We start from the raw sequence: 21,850 nt of genomic DNA on the forward strand, positions 1-21,850 counted from the left end.
AGAGGTTCAGTGTTCTTTAAAACATCTAATCCCCCGTTGAACATCCAATCAAGAATGTATATTGCTTGGTTGCACTAAAAGCCTGAAAAATCGACAATAAAGATTATAATGTTAAGCCAATACAAAATACACAAGGGAAGAGACTTATCTCTTCAAGAAGTCAACAGATTTACCTCAAATCACTCAAGAACTAACATATCACTTTCTCATATCTCAGCACAAGAGAACTCCCTCATTCTTACAAATTTTCACTCAAGAAAATATAAGTATTATATGGCTAAAACATCTGACAACAATCTTTGAATGAGATGTTTGGCAAAAAATAGTGAAACCAGAAACCCTAGCCACTTAGAGAGAAATGGAACTCTTTTGAACTCTCACACGAAAGGAAACAAGACGAAAATCTGAGGCCAATGAACAATCTTCTGAGTATATATATCACCAGATATCAAACCCTCCATCCAACGGTAGATAACAGGCCAGGTGTCAGAGTCCAGTGCATTCCATCTTATAAAGACGTGTTTAGAAGACAGGTTATCAAATTCTGAAAATTATGGAGCACAAACCGGGTTTGAGTCTCAACAATAATTTTTTGAAGTTTCATGGAATATGCTATTGTGTAAGAAAATCTTAATAATCTTTACAATGGTGATAAGAAAATATTGCATTTTCTTTTAATTCAAAATTCTTATTTTAGTAAAGTTCTTGTGTCCTGTTTGATTTTGTTTTGGATGACAATCTTTTTTCCTCTGTTAACATGTTCCAATGAGAAACACTCTATTCTTTGAACCAAGGAGTGGACCCTTTTGAAGAGCTAAGGAGCGTTTTTGACAGCTATTCTCAATTATTCAGAGCACCTCAGAGTAGAATGCGAAATGCCAAAAATTGAAAGCAATTTTTAAATTATTCAGAGTATAGTGACAAATTGAGTTAATTCTAGAAACATAATCTTGAAATAAGGAGAATAACAACATAACTTCTTATTCAAAACTTCTGAATTGCAACATAATACAATGTGCTTTTAGTCCCTAGGGCTTGGGCATGAAGACCCAGTATTTTCCCCTGTTTTTTTATAGATGTCTCAAATCTAGCTTTGATGGCATAAAAATTGACCCATTGACTGAGAAAGGACTAGAATTTTATTTGACCTTAGAATAGTGATGCAAAATACATATGGAAATTATCCATTATATTGGCGTTCTGGGATTGTAGTATTATATGATGAGCATAGATTTTTTTCTTTGGTTAAGGTTTTGATTATGGTTGTTTTTCAATTAATATTTTTAGTACAATATTTTGTATTTTCCTTACAGAATATTATTATATTTCATTAAATAAGACTACTTGAGACTTTTAATAGAAGTGATTTAATAAATGAAAAATTGTATGTTCTTAATTATGTGTCCATATTCTTGATATAATGCAAAATCAATGAATCTTTGATGCGTAGCTTTCAAGCATTAATGATTCAATGAAAACAAACTAGAAGGTTGCTTGTGATTTCTATGTTGTCACGCTTCCGTACACGCTACTTAATATTAAATAGTCATAGACCATCAGAGAGAAGGGAAGGGGAGCTTTGGAAGTCTGAGGTCTTGGGTCGCCCTAGTTTTATTTGTAACTTATCTGGTAATTTGTTCAATGGTTCGCTTGCTTCAAAAATTGGCTACATGAAAAAAATATGACAGATTTTATCCATTGAAAATCAGTTCTCGTGAGAGATTCCAAGAACTATTGGGGAATCTAACATTATCAAACAATCAATTACATAGTCCTGCACCTAAATCATTTGGTACTTTAATTTCATTGTGAAACCCCCAAGTCGTAGTAACTTAACGACCTTGTGTATTTCAATGTAACTCAATGGTGAAATTCTTAATGGGAGTTCTTTTAACAAACATTACAGCAAATGCTCCTAATTCTCCAAACCCAAATCCTTTTATTATTATTATTATTATTTTTTTTTTGTTAAATTCAATCCAAGAAATTGAAAAAAGAAAACGTGTTCGTTTGAAATTGCCATATTGGGACGACACCTAATTTTAAGTATTTATTCAGGTCATATTATTTTCCACACAACTCCTAGACCATCATCTCCATCTCAACAATTCATTTTATTGTCTGCAGCTTCTGGTGTATCAATTGTGGATCTTTGTACCTACAAACCGACCCAACAAATGTTTCAAGTCAGTGAGCTGGATTTCAAGTAAAGCAGGATCCAAGTAATGTCGTACCCACGCACTACAAGATCCACATTATTCTCCTAAAACCGAATTAACTTTCCCATTTTTAGATACCAAGAGACGTTCGACCTGAACTACTAATGGAGTTTTTATAGCCTGGCAATTGTTTCTATCTCTGCTTTATTCTGAATAATGCAATGTTTTATACCCAAATTTATGTTCTTTTTTTATTTTATTTTATTTTACTAGATTTGCAATTGGAATAAAAAGAATGAACTTTTTTGATTTGGGCTTAAAAGTTGATCGTAAGAATAAGCAGTTCAACGGATTTTATAAGGATATCTGCAATGTTCTTGGGAAGTTTGGTTCCAATTGGATTTCTCTGTACTTAAAAGCTGCGAAACTGCAAGAATAGTAGTTTGATGTTTTTCAACCTTTTCATATGTAATTTGGTATTCTTCTTTGTAATTAACTAAATAATTTCATTCTGAAGCTACCAAGAAATTTGGTAAACAGAATCTCATTAGCAGAGGCACTATTGGTTCAGTAGAAAAGGAAACTTTTTCTGATGAAACGATTGATGCCATTCAGGTTTTTATTTAGACTAGTTTTCCGGTTGTGGAATGCACGGGCTATGTCATTTTTTAGGTAATATTAAGTTATTAACGTGTCAAAATATCTATTCAATTCTCTTAATAAATTTACAAATTTGATTAATTGTTTAAAATGATAAATAGAAATGTAATCTTCATATATAACACACTTTTGACAGTAAAAAAAAAATTAAAAGTTTATTAGGAAATTTTCTGAATGACATCAAAAATTTTATTAGATTATTTAAAAAATTAATTGATCGAGAGGAAAAAGTAACAATAAGAAAAAAAAGTTCTAAAACGATCGAATTTCTTTTATATATAAAAAATTTTCACATGTTAAAATATTAAGATGAAAAATTAGTTGACCTCAATTTTGTGTTGCTATAATTGAAATGTATTTTCTGGGGATAGGATAAATGTTCCCTTGATGTATAGATTAAAAACCAAAATTATTGGAGCTCATAAATCAAACATTATTTTAGTTTGAGTGGTTATTTTACATATAAAGGACTTATTTGATGATAACTATATTCAATATAATTAAATCGTGTAATTAGTAGAATCTTTCTTTTATTGTGCAATATCCAATCGATTTAATGAATTTTTTTATTTACGTATAATATTATTTTATGAAAGATTCTGCGATTTAAAATAAAAGAGAGAAAAATGAGAAAAAAATATAATGGAGCCAAATACAGGCTGAGCCACAATATAATATTTTGTCACTTAAATGGGGTTGAGATTTTTATTTAATCACCCAATTTTGATATATTTGAATTTAATAAAAATCTAATAAAATTTATATACATCAAAAATATTCAATATTTTCAAATAAATTAATCGACATCTTTTTGACAGAGTATTAATTTTTTTCAATATTGTGTTAAGTTTTACTTTGATTTATCACAACTACTTTTAGGAAATAAACAATATACATGATTTAATATACTCTGTGTCACATTATATAAGGGTAAAATAGATTTGTATAAAAAAAATATCAATCACCAAGGAAAAAAAGAAATTATATTGAAAAAATTGTTGCGAAAAAATAATAAAATAATTGATTTTTTTAAAGAAAAATGGGCGAGTTATATGCATTTTTTAACACACACTTGATGTACGTTTAACTATCTTCGATATTCATTTAGATCATTCAATGTATCTATTATATAGTTCTCGAAATAAACTTCGAGAAAATATATAATATTTATAAAGATTTATGATAGATTTTTATAAAAAAAAAAAAACTAAATAAATCACCTAATGAAAAAAAATAAATAAATAAAATTTAACACTAAACATCATCTATATATATATATATATATATATATATATATATATAAAAGTTGCCTAAATGCTCCGTGATGCATGGAGCATTTTCTTCGTGATACGCGGAGTTGCTCTATTGTTTTTTTTGTCAATTTTTTTTTTCACTAAGTGATTTATTTATTTATCTTTTTATAAAAATCTAACATTAATTTTCTATATTCTCTCGAAACTCATTTCGAGAATTACATCATAAACACATCGAATGATCTAAATGAATATCGAAAATAGTTAAACGTACATCAAACATGTATGTTAAAAAATGTGTATAACTCGTCTTTTTTCTTAAAAAAATCAATTATTTTTAATGTTTATTATTTTTTCGTGACAATAAATTTCGATGTTATTTAAAAAATTTCCTAATAAACTTTTAAATTTTTTTAATGCCAAAAGAGACATCATTTAAAAAATTAAGAATTTCGATAACATGCTAACTTTATAAATTCATCGACAATTGTATGATAGTCGAATGCGTAACTCTTCTATATTCTCTCGAAACTCATTTTGAAAACTATGTCATAGATACATTGAATGATCTAAATGAGTATCAAAAATAGTTAAACATACATCAAACGTGTGTTTTGAAAAATACGTATAACTCGTCTTTCTTCTTTAAAAAATCAATTATTTATTAATGTTTATTACTTTTTAGCGACAATTTTTATAATAAAAATATTATGTGGTATAAAATACAAGATCAATTATCCAATAAAAAAATTGTTGTACTCGATTAGGAGTGAATGGCTCATCGGTATGCATGTAAAGGTCAAATGGGCAATAGTGAAATGCTTCCTGAACGAATAGTAACTGGCATGATAAAAAAATCTTACAATTCGCTGCCATAATTTTTATCTCACTCTCTCATGATGCATGAGAAGATTTTTTTTTGGAAGGGATAGTTACAGTAACTCACTTGTGTAAGTCAACAATGAAGGCAATAAAATGGTCTCATTAATTTCATTTCTGAAAGCTACATGCAGCATCTAACAAAGTGAAAGGATATTTTTTAAGTGAAGTTATAGTAACCGTCAGCAAATGGTTCTATAAAGTCAATAAAGACAGTAATAATGCTTCCATATTTCATTATTATTTCCCGAAAAACTTTTTTTTTGGTGATGAATAGTGCATAACGAGTTCAGCTACAGTACAAAACCAATTAAGTGTGAAACCACTGCCTCAGGTTGAACAGTAAATGTTGGATCCTATCTTTTAAAGTAAAGGGGAATAAAAATTTAAAAAAATACAAATGTTAGGCAACAAAACAATTTTCTGTTACGATTTACGAAGGACTATAAAAGTTAAATAAATGTTTTTACATTGTCAGAACACGTCTTGCACAAAATCATTAAATACTCTCATTAATGTGAATGTCATTTTTTGCCGCCACAAAATACCCTTTTTATAAGCTAAAGTAACCCACTCATATAAAACAAATAAATCCAATAAAATAGTATCATTAATTCAAAAGTAAACATGCCAGACAACAACAAGATTTTCAACAATGAAGGCTGAATAAATATTTTCCTCTGGCATTCTTTCACAAAATCATTTACCAAGGAGTATAAATGTCAACAATGAAGGCTGAATAAATGTTTTTGTTTGGCACTCTTGCACAAAAGCATTAAATACTTCATTAATTAATTTTTTAATGCTTTTTATCGGAACTGATTTATCTACAGTACAAAATCAGTTCTGTGTGAATCCTCTGCCTCAAGGTGAACTGTACATTTTGCATTCTCTCTTTTAAAGGAAAGGGGATTTGGAAGGTGCAAACCAAAGTCTTGATATTGAATGCCAAATACTGGACGTGGCATGTGCGCTGGGGTATCTACATCAGGTGCGTCCCTATCCGATTGTCCATCGTGATTTGAAGCCCAGCAATATTCTTTTAGATGAAGATATGGTAGCGGATGTTGCAGACTTTGGCATTGCCAAGCTTCTCAATAAAGGGTGAAGAATTTCTATGACAAAGACATTAGGCACTATGGACATATGACCATGACAACTGTTTATATGTACAGTTAAAATTTATACATGACATAATTATTCATAGATGTTATGCTAACAGTATATTCATTTGTCATTTAACATTGACTTGTTTGTTTGATCACAAGTGCCACTTTTGTTAAGTTGGGTGAGAGGTTTATGGTGGAGGTTTATAGCTATAGTAATAGGACTAATATCGACTATGGCGGAGGTTTATAAGTATAGGAGGAATACGTGCAAACATTTATCTTGAAGAAGACAACAGGTGATTTGTTTGTTGGAGAGTTCATATTCTAGATGCAATAATGTGGATAGTGGAAGTTGATTTAGTGAATGCCATTGAAGAATAATCATAGAACCGACACTAGAATGAACAATTGATTTGCCCAAGGGGAAGCTTAATATTGAAGATGTTCTAAACTCTAACAAGGCTCAGGAAGATCAAAACTGAAATTTGTTAAAGCGTTACCCAGGTGGAACAGGACAAAAAGGTTTGCTTCTTGATGAGAGTGCAAAAAATTATTCTTTAAATCAAAATTTAATTTCTAAATCACTACAAATCTCATCAAAAGCTTATTATATGTTTCTATTGTAGGAAATCTGGCTATCATTCTAAAGATTTTATGCTTTGTTTGGCTTCCATTATTCCTTCTTTTTTCTGATTTCTCTCCTTCACTTTTTTGTTTCGTCTGTATAAGGTTGGAGCATCTACATGTGTCGGAGCAGGGACGAATCCAGGATTTTTCATAGGAGGCACTAGAAGTACTTGATAAAGTGAATGTAATAAAATTTATACGTACTAAAAAAACTAGTTAAATAACATTATTTATTTAAGTCGTTCCCGACGAGGATTTGAAATATAATACTCATCTATAATAGAATCTAAATCTATTTTCTCAGCAAGTTCTCTTACTATAAAAAGTATCATACAATCAACAAGAAAATCATCCTCCATTTTGTTGTTAAGTGTCGTCTTCACATGTTTTATCGCTGAAGATGCTCGCTCAGTACTTGCGGTAAAAACATGTAACGTCAATATAAGACGAATCAATCTAATCATCATAATGTAAATCTCTGATCTTCTACTCTCAATCAACTGTTCGCATAACTCAGAAAGTGTAGATACTTGAAATCGAGACTCACCCTTCATATCTAACTCATAATATGGCAACTCAAATTCCAATGTAATAATATCTTGCTTCAAAAAATCTTGAGGGTAAAATTTCTCTGCAAGTGTGCAAATTTTTCGACTGTCAAACAATCTAAATGAATCCTGAAAAGCTGCATTGAGAGAAAGGAGTTCTACTGATATGTCATTAAATCTTGTATTTAACTCCATCATTACAAAATATATTGCTTCATTAAAAACATCATAGTGATAATAATGCTCAATTATAGTTTCATCACTAGAATGGCCAGTGTTATACAAACCTTCTAGATCGGGTATTGTAATATTATTCTTTGAGCAAAAGGATTTTACTTCTTGAAGAAATTCTTCCTAGTTGTCATCTCTCAATTTTTGAAGCAATTATTTAGTGGTAGACACAAACCTTAAAGCAGTCAAGATGCCTTAGGATCTTCTTTGAAGGGCTTGACAAAGAACATCACCGATTCTCATTATTCTATGCATCAAATGCAAGATAAATATGAACTTAAAACTCACCAACTTTTTGTAAGCACCACGAGCTTCAGCTTGAGATCTACCGTTTGGACAATGATCACAAATATATTGAAGCACTTTGCGGGTTGCACCATACATATCTATCAAAATCTTTATAGAGTTGTAATGTAAGCTCCAACGAGTAGCTCCCGATCATTGCAGATTAACCATTTGATTAGCCCCACTTCTAGATTCACGCTCCCCGGTATCCAATATACGGTGAATTTCCTCTCCATGAAAAAATTGCAACTCAGTAACTCGTTCAGGAGAAGAAGTAATAACATTGACAATCTTGTCCAAATGAGAAAAGAAGTTCCAAATGACATGGACTTCTTTAGCTGCCACGACCAACGTTACCTGTAATCAATGAGCAAAATAATGGACATAGTATGGACCTGGACAATCTCTAAGAAACAATGCTTGAAGTCCATTCCAAGAACCTCTCATGTTACTAGCGCCATCGTACCCTTGTCCTCTTATTTTGTTTACCCGAAGTTCATATTGAGCAAGAACATCACATATTTCATTTTTGAGATTCGATGAAGTAGTATTACTAACTCTTTTGATTGCAAAGAAATGTTCTATCAAACTACTGTGACTATTCACAAACCTCAAGATAATGGCCATCTGCTCTCGATTAGATGCATCTTGTGCTTCATCAACAAGAATGCAAAAGCATTCATCCCCAACTTCCTGTCGAATCATATGTCATACTCTATTGGCCATAATATGTATAATTTCTTTTTGAAAGGTCAGAGCAATGTATTGGGCATTTTGTGGTGCATTTTCCAAAACAACTTTACTAACATCTGGATTCAAACCTGCTACGCACTTTATTAGTTGTATAAAATTCCCACGATTACGTGAAGATGGAGATTCATCATTACCTCTGAACCCTAAACCTTGAAATGCTAGCCATCGAACACTTTTAATTGAAGTCATTATACGCAAACGACGTTTTCAAATTTCATCTTTCGATACAGTATTCATTACCTTGTCAATATGCTGAGATGGTTTGAATAAATCTTTAGCTCTAGTCTTACACAGTTTATGATATGCTGAGTTAGCATGAATAAGAAATGCACATTTATTTCCATCTTTCACCCTCTTCCATTTATTATATCCTTCAGTAACCAATCCAGAACAGGCAGAAAAATTACCCTCTTTCTGAAAAAGAAAATAGTAAAAGCAATATACCTTTTCAGTTGTAGAAGAATACTCCAACCATGGAAATTCTGTGAACCATTTTTTTCTAAAAGTGACGAGCTTGTCTTTTTCCTTCTATAATTGGATACTCCTCAAGCTTCAACTGATAAGGTCCAACTTTTATATATGCAATTCTAATCTCATCTCGTAGAGTGGTAGGATGTTCAAACATTTGCTTTTTTTTTCCCGGATCCCGTTCAATACTAGTACATGATTGCAATTCCAAAGTTGAGACTGACGAAGGTTCAATTTCTGGAGCTGGATTTGAAGGATGTTGCATGGGAGTTGAGGCTGAGTGGTGTTCAATTTTCGGAGATATACTTTCACTAGATTGACCGTCGGTCTTTTTAAAGAATGAAAATAGTGTCTTTACTTTCTTCAATGAATGTTGATCTTCCATTTGTAAGTGCTAAAAATAGGAGATAGAAAAAATGAGACAAGGCAACAATAATATAATGCAAAATCTTCACACAGGTCCACTTTTACTTGATCAAATTTTAGATTGTTCAACCAGAATAATTTATTTGTTAAGCTACTTAATTAAATTTCTTGGAGATCTTAATAGAATAATTAATTATAATTAACTAAGTTAGTTGAAAAACCAATGCAGTAAACATTCTTTTAATAGCAGTAAACATTCTTTTAATAGTAGTGCAAATTAGTTAATGGTCCTGTTTTCTTGATTCAATCCGACCATGATTCTTGAATTTCACCCATAAACCTTCCTTATTGCTAAGCACATATTTATTCTTGTTTGGCAACCCACCCACCAAAATAAGGGGGAAAAAACAGAATTTTCCATTCTACACATAAACAACCATCTATCAACATGCTCATATATTAGAAAATTCCCCATTGGGCATTGGCAAAGTAAACTGAGAAAAAAAAATTTAAAGAATAAATTATTTTTCTAAAGATTATACATAAAACATAAAAAGTTAACTCTCTGTAAATACAACCAATAAAATTAAAATATAGCAAAATGTTTCATTCAAAGAATTTAAAATAAATTCACAAATGAAAAAACCCTCCACTCTCCAATTTCAATTTCAATTTCTTAGCCCTAAACCCACTGGCAACTTAAACCTTAAGATATAATGATATATTGCAAAAATTGAAAATAAAATAAATGACAAGAAGAAAATTTATATAAAGACAAAGAGTGAAAGAGATTAAAAGACAAACCTAGTCCTTGAATAAAGTGTGTCGGCAACTCGGCGGGGCCCGTAGAAATGAGAAAGACGAGAAATTTTCAGCCAATATGAGGGTTTTAAAAAATTGGTGGAGTGGATTCAGTTATTGGGCTGGTGGGCTGCAAAGAAAATATAAAGAATGGACTTTGGACTTTGGCAGTTTGGCTGGATTGGAAGTAAATCGGGCTGACTCAATATTTAGCCCTTGTTTGAGCTCCATTCTTTTGGAAAAATGCATTTTTCAATAGCGTTTTGATATCATTTCAACCACACATTCTTCAATAAAATAATATTACACGTAAATTCAAAACTTTTCCTTATTTTTTAACCACACATTTCCCATCAATATACTATTCTAAAATTCATTCTTCCACAAAAAATGGGGCTCAAACAAAGGTTTAATTGGGCTACTTCAAGGAAAAAATTAAAAATTCCCACAAACAACTTAGACTTGGGCTGGGACTAGACCGGGCTTGTCCCCATCCCAGATCCGTCTCTGTGTCGGAGCGTGTCTGATACGCGTTGGTTCAACCTAGTTCTTAACCTTCACCTTCTCAGTCAAGGAGGATTTGGGATATTTATGTCTATGAAGCATTCCATTTTTTGTAACTTTTCCCATTTTTTATTTTTTGAAGTAAATGAAGAAGAGGAATTTTCTCATTGTGTAAATTGCCATTTAAACAAAAAATTAAAGATATCCTCATGAAAAAGAATGTTTTTGTTTTGGTTAACTGACACATCCTCTTGGTCAAAGTTGTAATTATTGATTACTTAGTATAATAACATGGTTCATGAAAAGATTAAAAATATGATATGCACAATCAGTTGATTTGCAGTGGATATAGCTAGAGAGAATGTTATGACCGAAAAGTGGTTTATGCCTTCTCTTTATAAATAATGCCATCTAACACCAGTGATGTTAAAGCACCAGTGTAGGTGGCCATATATGATACATTCAATTAAATGAGTTACGTGACATTGCATTTAAATTAGTCTAGCATTTAATGTTATGTAGTTGCCATGTAGACTAATGTTTGACACCGATAGATCTGAATAGCATTACTCTCTCTTTATTGAGCTTATCTCTCCGCTTTTGTACATTATTTAGGACAATATATGAAGGATAAAATTTAATTATCATTGTAATGAGATTGTCCTTTTTTTCTTTTTCATTTTTTGTTGACAGCAAGATGCAGTCTGAGGTCCTATGGAATCAGAGGTAATGAAAATATCGTGTGTTATGTTACAATCAGTGGTGACAAGGCAATGCAACTCCTTGAAAGTTGGTTGAAGGTTAAGGATACGAACATTAGTGAGGCTGGGTGTTTTGGCTTACGTACTCAGGAAAACATTAATCATGGAATCACATACATAATGAGATGCCCTTGGCTCATATATTTGTATATTTATTTGGATTAGAACATCTAGCTTCATATTTTCGTAGATTCTCCATAACCTTTTTGTTGCTAAGTCCACATTGTTTCTTTTACTAGTTTCACTATATGAATCCACAGCAAAGATTGAGTTTATATGACTGATTTATTTTAATTTATTCATCTTTCTGCTTGAGTTGATACTTGTTATTTCTAGGAATTTTCAACAATATCAACATGGTGTTTAATGTGGAACTGTCTGGCGATTTTTTAGATCAATAATAAAGATAGAATAAGACAAGCGAGAAGAACTAAACTACGTACTCACATTGAATATGTCCACATGTCTAGAGGATCATGCTGATAGAGTTGAAGAAGTTTTACTAGTAGGGTTGGGAGAATTAAGTAGTCAAACACAAAGAATGCCATAAAAAAAAGGTGATCTTAAAAAAGAGCACATATTGTGAAACGAAGAAGTCATTAAGAGATTGTAGTTCCACAAGCCTAGGGCTCCAAGTATAAAAATGAAGAAAGGAGTATCTTTGACGAAAGAAAGAGGCCTTTAAGAGGGTGCCAAAGTCTAGATCTCCAAGTATAAAAAATGTTTCTTGCTTCGGTTCAATCAAACATAAGTATAGTAGTTATTCTTATGCAGCTATTACATCAGGTCTCCAAGTCTCAAAAATGTGCCTAGGAGTGGATCTTTCCTAAGTTGATTGAGATATACATTGCAAGTCAATCTCTCATTTTTTGGAGCTTTTCCAATGAGGGATAACTGCCCCGTTATGCTTCGATCTCTTACCTTCACTTCTTGTCTTTAGGTTTTATCAACTTGGCTGCTTATGAGCTCGTCCCTTAGCTTATGTGACTCGAGTAACAAGAACTCTATGTTAGAGCAACAAAAAAAATTAAAAATTCATCTATCTATTGGATTGTCTTACTTCAATAGGATTTGTATCGGTACGTCGTTCTATTAGATGTGCTTGTGCATCTTCTGTTGGGTATGTCATACTTATACTCCAGCTTAATGGCAAGATCAGTTTCTTGTATTGGTTTTCGAGTCCCCGGTTGACTGCCCAATGGTGGTAAAAAATAACCGACATTTTAGACCTCGGGACAATCAAGCAAGGACATCAAGCCCGAGTACGTAGATATCAATAGTAATCACATGCTTGGTTGACGTGGAATTGTTCTAAAGTTTTTGTTATCAACAATGAGGACGGAGAATAAGTTTTAAGAGAGAAGGAACCATGTAAGTTGACCAAATTTGCATTAACATATCTAAAGGGAACCATGTAAGTTGACCAAATTTGCATTAACATATCTAAAGGGTCAGGTTGAGCGAGTTGAAAGGAGTTGGGCAAGTAGGTTGTGTTGGAGAATACGTGATGCCAACCACATCCTCAAACAATCATCTTGTCATCCATGTTTTTTTCTTCAACTTATTGGCACAAACCGTTCTATCCTTTGGATGTATTGCGAAATACTTCTATCTTTTCAGATTGACCAAAAAGCCCCATATATGACCTTTGAGGTGTGAACCACCTCTAGTCATCCAATTCCATTAGTTTAGAGGTTAAGAACAGTAAATGTGATCTAAATTAAAAAGAAATAATTGTAATAGTGATTACAAACTTTTCCTTTTTTGCAGATTGTACCCAAATCTTTTTATTTGTGCCAACCATAATCCTAAAACTTCAAAAGTTTCATCTTCTTCCCCAACTTTAAAAGGTTAAAATTGTAATTTTATATTATTTCATATAAAATTTTTAAAAAAACACCAAAAAGAGAAGAAAATTTTGCGCCCCATGATTTCCAATTGGATATTCTGGTTGCACCCTAGTCGAAACCTATGTGTAAGGGTAAATGACGTCTTCCAGTAAATGAATCTTACCTATTCCCATCCAATAATTGAACCACACTAGACAAAGAAAATGTCCGCAACTGTGTGCATTCCAGTCATCATCATCCTCCTCTCTTTTTCTCAGAAAGTGACATTCACTCTGTGAAGGAAATAAAAGCAATGTACAGAATATATAACTTATTTGAAACATAAATTTTCTCATTTTTCCTTTTCCTTTTGTTTTTACTTTCCATTACACTCATCTTTTCTACCCTTGCGTGCATCCATGTGAGTGAATGTGAAAATTTCCTCGTTTCTTTCTTTTCTATTTGTGGGTGTTAATACTTGGGGTTCTTTCTTAAAAGGTCGATCTTATTAAGAAGAGTAGTCCAAAATCTTATAAGTTAGTCTATGCTTCAATCTATAATCGAAGTGAGATTTTTATCCCTCAATACGTCCCCGCAAGATGGTGGCTCATTTGAGTAAATCAATCTTAAAATTCATGTTTAATAGGTTTAGATAACATGTTAAGACTTGAGTTTTCATCTTAAAAGGTTATCTTTGTTAAGAGGAGTAACCTAAAACCTTATAAATTGGTCTATGTTTCGATCTTTAATCGATGTTGAATTTTTATCCCCCAACAGTGGGTGTGGTGTCTTTGAGCATGTAAATGCAAATGATTTCGTGTCCAAATTTTCTTCTATCAATACTGTGTCCAAATTTTCTTTGCCTGTAGACTCCAAACCATATATCTCTACATTGGCTTGCATTGACTGATTGGACAAACCAACTAGTATTTTTGAAGCTCCAATGGTCATTTAAGCATAATGCTCATAGTGAATGACATGACAAGATTTTGAAGCTTAAAATTGATTCTTATAACAATGGTAAAGAATCCATGTGAGAAACTAAAGATCACTATCTTGATTGCATTGTTAATTTCTTGGCGCAAATGATAGTCACTGGGAATATCCAATTGGAAATCATAAGGGGTAAGGGTGAAATTGAGGAAGAAGATGGGTTGGCGTGTGGTGCTATTTTTTTTTATTTTTTTGGGAAGAAGATAAAATTTTAATTTGGGACTATGGGTACAAATAAAAAGGTTTGGGTATAATCAGCAAAAACAGAAATGTTTGGGATTATAACTACAATAATTTCTTTTGAATATTGATCATATTTACTATTTGTAGGGCCTAAACTAACGAAATTGAATAGTATGGAATGGTTTGCACTTCAAATGTCATATAGGAGGGTTGGATTCAGTCAATCTGAAAGGATAGGGGGATACCGATCCAAAGGATAGGCGGTTTTGTGTCAATAAACCTTTTTCTTCACTCTTACATTCTTCAATATAAAGAGGAGTATTTATAATATCAATGTTTCTTTTAGTGTACGTTTATTTGCGAGCATGGAATTTGCATGGAAAGAGTATGAAAATTATTAATTAAATGTGTTCGATTGATTTAGTTTTCAATTTAGAAAATATTATACTTGTCCAATTTTTATTAGTGGGCAAATGAGAAAGAAGGGATAAATAAGAGAGAGTAAAGTCTCTGGAAAATAAAATCATATCCCCCCTAAAGAAAATATTTTCTTTTATTTTGAAGAAATTATGGTTACATGACAAAAAAAAAAATTTATGGAAAAAAAGTTAATCAGACAGTACAAAAGTTGATATTTGGATAGAAAATTCATTTTTCATGAAAAATATTGGCAATCAAACGCAGCCTTATATTGTTTTTATGTTTGATTTATTATATTTGAGGAGTCACATTTACTACGAGTGTATTTGGACGAAAGGGTTCAAAAACACAAAGCTATGGACATGTAAGAAAAAGAGTTTCATCTTACGTCTTAAAAACAAAAGATATTTTTTTTTAAGTTGTAAAAATTTCTTACGACGAATATTAAACACTGCTATCGAAGCTATATGCACTATGCTAAATAAATTGAATTTAGTGATCTATGTAACAAATCTAGTTGATGTTGAAATCTTTGAAGGAGGATATATTGTTGAGACTTGTTAACAAATCTAACCAAGTACTTATGCACGCTAACACCATTTCTTAGAGGACAACCACGTTATATGTCAAAATATGAAGTACCGATCACAACGCAAGAAAAACACAATAAATTTGGCAAAAGAATGGAGAATTCACTATAATATGGAGAAAGAATATAAAGATAATATATTTTCTATATTGTCTAACTTATTAGCATACATGTCAGACCCTATATATATATATTAACGTCAAAAAATGATGTAAATAACATCAAATTTATAAGAGACAAATCTCTAACCATTCCCTTTTCATAAGAATGAGTGATGGCAAGTTAAAGTGCCCAAATCTCTTTTGCCAAAGCCAAGTTTCATTAGCATTACATCTATAAGCATGTGAACTAAGGCAAGAAGACCAATTCAGTGGAAATGTGTGATTTTTCACTTCAACATTAAATAACTCTGCTCCACATGAATCATAAATCTTACAACTTTTATTTTTAAACATCAAGCAATATCCTTTATCCATCGTTTGAGTCACACTTAAATGATTTTGATCTAAATTTGGTCCTAACAAGACATTGGAAATAAGCTTAGTACTTTTACTTGTATGCATAGCAATAGTTGCTTTACCTTCAGCATTAACATATTGTGCATTTCCCATGTTCAATTTGGTCTTGACTGAAGTGTCAAAAGTAGTGAATACATTGGCATCAAATGTCATATGATTGGTACACTCACAATCAATATACCAATATGTGCTTATTTATGGTTGTGATTATTGTGAAGTCATAAACAAGTGTTCTTCTTCTTGCTTGTCAGTAAAATGAGTTGTTTGAACTCATTTATCTTCTTGGCCTTGTAGAGTTTCTTTATTTTGTTTTACCCTACAATACCTTTCAATGTGCCTACATTGCTTCTTGCCTTGGTGCCAACAATCCTATTCCAAGTGATTTGTTCCATTGCAAATTTTGCAAAGCGGATATTTTCCTCTTTAGTTAACTTCATTTGTGGAAGCCTCAACACCTTTACCTTTGTGTCTCACTTGGAAAACTTCAAGAGACTTCTCACCTTTTTTACTAGTTCTTTGTTCGTATGCTTGTAGAGACCCAATAACCTCTGTCAATGTCAACTTGCCGAGGTCCTTTGATTCTTCAATAGTTGAAAATTTTTATTCAAGCTTTTTAGGCAAACTAATCATGATCCTTTCAATTATTCTTTGATCAGAAATTTTCTCTCCATGAAGTTTCATCCGACTCACAATTTCTATGAGTTTTGAAGAGTACTTGTTAACAGAATGTGCTTCAGTCATCTTTAGCATCTCAAATTTTATTCAACATTTGCAGTTTCACAGTACTAACTCTTTCTGTGAGTTGAACTCCACTTGTGATAAATCCCATACCATTTTTATTGTAGTTTCAACAACAATTCTTGGAAAAATGTTCTCAAATATAGCAGAATGGATGAAAGAAAGAGCTTTATAGTTTTTGGTGAACTCTTCTTTTTTTAGTTTGATTTGTACTGTAGTTTGATCTTGTTCCTCATTTGTAGGCTCAAAATCCTTTTCTACTGTTTCCCATAGATCATAAGCCATCAACAAAGCTTTTATCGTTACTGACAAAAATCATAACTTTGTCCAATGAAAACGAGAGGTGCAAACAGGAGGTATAGGCAAAGAAACACTTCTTGTTGCCATGAAAAATATTTTCTCAGGCCCTTAAGATCATAAAAACTCTAACACAGTGTGAATTTTTGAATGGAGAAGAGTTCTTATTCTATTGATACTACTGCAAAGAGAAAAATTGAGATACAAAAGTGCGGAGAATTCTATGTTTCATTCAAAAGTTTTTCTTGATACACACATACAACCTTGTCCAGTTTTTCAACCACTCTACCTGTAGGTAAGGCTTCACATTTTTTGCACCATATATTTTTCAAAAAGTACAGACAACTTTTTGCTTAAATAAGTTAAACCCATATATTACAAAAGGTCAGCGCATCAATAAAAGTTACTGCACTCTACAGCAACTCTATAGCAAAAGGTCATTGCATCAATATTACTCCTCACAATTTCAGCATATACACTTTTTCATGCTAGGGAATCACAAAATTTGTGATGTATTGAGTTTCCCTTTATTAATATAAAATTGTCACAAAAACAATTTTTGACATCCACATTACTTTTATTTCTTGGTTGGGTTTGTTAATATATTAAGTTGTGGGTTCTATATAATATGTGAATAATAAGTTGTGATTTCTATAAAATATGTGAATGAAAAATATATTTGACCAACTTGAATAAAAATTTAAGCTTTTTCAAATGTGCTCATAGTAGGAATTGACGTTAAATCCATAACAAGATCGTCGTTAATTCAATTAATTTGTTGAAAATAACGTGGTGCTTGCTTGGAAATCCAATTCAACAATACCCAATTCGATAATGTTTCAATAAAAACAGATCCGGCCCAATTACTAATGGAAATTCTACGGATGGAATTGAAAGATTCCATTTACAGTGACATAATCGAGTCAAACCTGACTCACTGCTCGTTCCTCGCTCCAAATTAAAATTGTAGTGTAAATTTTCTTGCTTCACATGCTTTCTTTTTCAGTTATAAAGTATTTAAATTTAAATTCATATAAATTAATCTAATTATTGATTTAAATGATTGAATATAAAAATATAATCTTAAAATCAAATTAAAATTCAGTTTTATAGCTAGACTCGGCAACCAGTTAAATTTTTAATGAAACTGAACTCAACCAGCTAGTCGAGTTTAAATAGTTTCGGAAAGTAAAGGCCAAACTCTAAATTCAACTAATAGTCTTTGAATTAAACTTCTGTAAAATAATAATGTTGGGATCGAGAAAATAATTATTTTAGAGGGGTTATTAATTTGTAGAGTATTTTATATTTTTATAACTTGAATTATACCATAATACTTATAGAAAATAAAAAAAAAACTGAATGTGGTGAAATTCAAAATTTAGTTGTAAGTACGCAAAAAGACATACACACACTGACTTTAAAGAGGAAACATTAATGGATATGCATTAGCTTCAATAGGCCAAATGTAATATATGCATTGTAAAAAATAATTACATTGTACCCAAAAAAAAAAAAAAAAAAAAAAGGGGTCAAATGTAGTATGTGCGTTGCAAAAAATTAGAGATGAAGCCGAGGTCAACGAATCGTAATGTTTAAGAGAGACTATTAATTTATCGAACATTCATTTATCAAGATTTTATTATATATATAATGAAAAAAAAAAATCAAGATTCTTGACGTGGCCTCGTTCCACCTGCAAAAACATCAAACTCTATCCACAAGCTTGAGATCAAAAAAGCCTTCAAATCTCATTCACCACTCAACGAAACATTCACCCGACTGACATGGGAATTCGCATAATTTACTAAAAGCTGAGGAAAAAAATGTGCACAATGAGTGCACTTTCAACACAAGTCCATCTTCTCAAACTCCCTTTAAGATTAAATTCTTCAATTGAAATGGTCACACCTTCATATCTGTATCTCCTTCACGTAAGTTGTAATGCCTTTTTCACAGTATGAAACTGTGTAAAATATGGAAATATTGTGTAGAATATTTCCCTTATATTTTTCCTTTTAGTGTAGGATTATTTACCATAGTTATTGATTGTACAATCTTTCCTTTTAGTATTATTTGTAACCCTATAAATAGGATTTTCTATATTGTAATATTTAAGAGTTCATTGTAATATCCTTACGAGCTTACATTAAATAAATCATTCATATATTTCTCATCATAATATTAGAGCAATATATCTCTTAACATGGTATTAGAGTCACATTATTCTTAACATGGTATCAGAGCGGGTTCGATCCTTAACAAATTTACGTTTCAAGTTTCAGAGCAGTTTGGATCTTGAAACAGATTATCCTTCTAATTGCGTCTCCGTTACTGCCTATTTTATCAATTTTCTCTGATTTCTCGGTCGACTAAAAAAAATGGTTTTTGTCCTCCAGTCAAGAAAGACGGCTGCAACAACTACATACACACAGAAAAAGGGAAGGCCGGCTGTTATTACATGTATTCAAGCACAGAAATTTCGACAGCTTTGAGGCATAAAAGGAGTTGAACTGGCCGGCTGGAAAAGAAAAGAAAACTGCAGAATCCTTATTCAATCTGTTTTGACAATGGGGCACCCTGATTTCATGCCTTCTTGCTTTGAAAAGTCAAATATTATGGTGCTGAAGAGAGTTTCAGACACAATTACTGCAGAGTAATAATTGGTGAATTTTTTTTTTCAATTGTTTTTTTTTAAAACTATTTTATTAGTCTGATTTTTTTTTTTTTTTTTTTTTTTTTTTTTTTTTTTTACAAAATACAGTTTTTTTTTCTTTTAAAAAAAAAAAATGATTTTTATCGATCTTTTATCAAATATTTATACGGGTCTCACTGTTTATTTTTAGTTGGACAATAGTCGAATACGTTCTTTTCCGTGAATGTATGATTTTGATATATTTGAATGTTCAAAATTATTTCTGATGATTGAAAAAATTAATGCCTAAAATAAGATTTTATTGAATTATAATATTTTTTTTTTATTTTTTTGTTTTTAAAAAAAAAAAAAAAATTTTTTTTTTTTTTTTTTTTTTTTTTTTTTTGCCTCTTAAAAAAAATCAGAGGTTTTCTCGTATTAAAAAAAAAAAAATAAATTGTTTTTCCCCCTTTTCTTGGGAATTTGAAAAAAAAAAAAATTGTTTTTTGCCCTTTTAAAATCCGGGGTTTCCTTATGTTTGAGGAAAAAAAACAAAAACTTTGAAAGTCGGTACCTTGATTTTTGTTGACTCTCTTCTTATCTCTTAAACAAATTAGAGTTTTTTTAGTTGAAACAAAACAACTTTGGAGGGTCGATTCCTTGAATTTTACTGACTATCCCGTGCCTCTTAAACAAATTAGGGGTTTTCTAACTCGTGCCTCTTAAATGAACTAGAGGTTTTTCTGTCCGTATCCCTTAAACAAACTAGGGATTTTCTAACTCGTGCCTCTTAAATGAACTAGAGGTTTTTTCTATCTGTGTCCCTTAAATAAATTAGGGATTTTCTAACTTGTGCCTCTCTTAAACAACATAGAGGTTTTTAACCGTGCCCCTTAAACAAGCTAGGGGTTTTCTAACTCGTGCCTCTTAAACAAACTAGAGATTTTTTTTGTGTTCAAAAAAAATAAAAATAAAATGTCCATCAAATATTTTCTTCCAGCAAACAAGAAGACACTTATCTCCATCAACAATGACAAAGACCTCAAGTTCTTGGAGTTCATTCAACATCAATGTGGAAGATTTGATTGGATCGATGTCTTCAAACTCAATATTCTACACCATATTGAGTTTGAGGGGAGGTTGTAAAATATGGAAATATTGTGTAGAATATTTCCCTTAAATTTTTCCTTTTAGTATAGGATTATTTACCATAGTTATTGATTGTACAATCTTTCCTTTTAGTATTATTTGTAACCCTATAAATAGGGTCTTCTATATTGTAATATTTAAGAACTTACATTGTAATATCCTTACGAGCTTACATTGAATAAATCATTCATATATTTCTTATCATAATATTAGAGCAATATATCTCTTAACATGGTATCAGAGCCACATTATTCTTAACACTGTGTATTTTGATTTCCATTTTTGTAGTTTGTTTTCAATTGGATTATAATCTCCTGCAGTTTTTCTTAGAATCCCATTTCGGAAAACAGTTCTTTTTAATCCAAACAGAGTTCATTTGTTAGAGGCCAATTTCGGAGTAGACACTTCCTTGAACTCAGTCAAGCTCACCAACTAAGAAATAATGCAGGTAAACTGATTGTGTTTATTCCTGAATAGCTTGACTGTTCTTCTTTTAAGTCATTATAAACCTTACGCTTGCAATCTTAAACATAATCTATATAAGCTTTAGTTGTTTGTGAGTGCACACAAATCTTTCGTTTATGCTATGTTCATTGCTTTATCGATAAATTAAGAGAGGTTGGTTCAATTCTAGGATTACTTTTATGCTCCCTATAAAAGGTGGACGTAATTGCCATTTGGACCATCATAAGGCAGTAAGAAATTTTTAATCCAGTCTTGGTTGATACTCTGGTCTCGGTCAAGCACACGTATTTTGTACTGTTTCCATGGTTAGTGAATTGTTTCCAGAGTTTTTGTGAATTCAGTTATTGTGGTAACTTAGAGATTTTGTAGAGCACAAGAATTCTGATTGCATTACAAAAATAAGACTGGCCATGATTGGCCATAAGACAATTGCCCATAAGTTTGAGTTTTCTCAATTCTTCACCAGTTCTTGATATTCTTTATGAATTAATGAGTCTCGTTGCCAGTTTTCTGGTGTTGTTTAGAATCAACAAAAAATTAGATGGTTGTTTGTGTATTCGTCGTTTTCCTAAATGCCACCTGCACCATACTTTGATTTATGCATAGCAATAATGTTGAACTTTCTGATGA

The 21,850-nt window shown here is 31.4% G+C and overlaps 1 protein-coding gene across 1 annotated transcript; it reads right to left on the minus strand.

The window, feature by feature from the left end:
* Positions 1-6,917: 6,917 nt before the first annotated feature.
* Positions 6,918-8,693, minus strand: LOC111373745. The gene is made up of 5 exons (XM_022996310.1): positions 8,559-8,693; positions 8,241-8,444; positions 7,920-8,108; positions 7,755-7,862; positions 6,918-7,589 (listed from the first exon to the last, which is right to left on the minus strand). The coding sequence occupies exons 1-5, from the start codon at positions 8,691-8,693 to the stop codon at positions 6,918-6,920; spliced, it is 1,308 nt and encodes a 435-aa protein (XP_022852078.1).
* Between the last annotated feature and the right edge of the window lie 13,157 nt (positions 8,694-21,850).

The sequence above is a fragment of the Olea europaea genome, unplaced genomic scaffold (genome assembly GCF_002742605.1).
Source record: "Olea europaea var. sylvestris unplaced genomic scaffold, O_europaea_v1 scaffold116, whole genome shotgun sequence".
NCBI lineage: Eukaryota > Viridiplantae > Streptophyta > Magnoliopsida > Lamiales > Oleaceae > Olea > Olea europaea.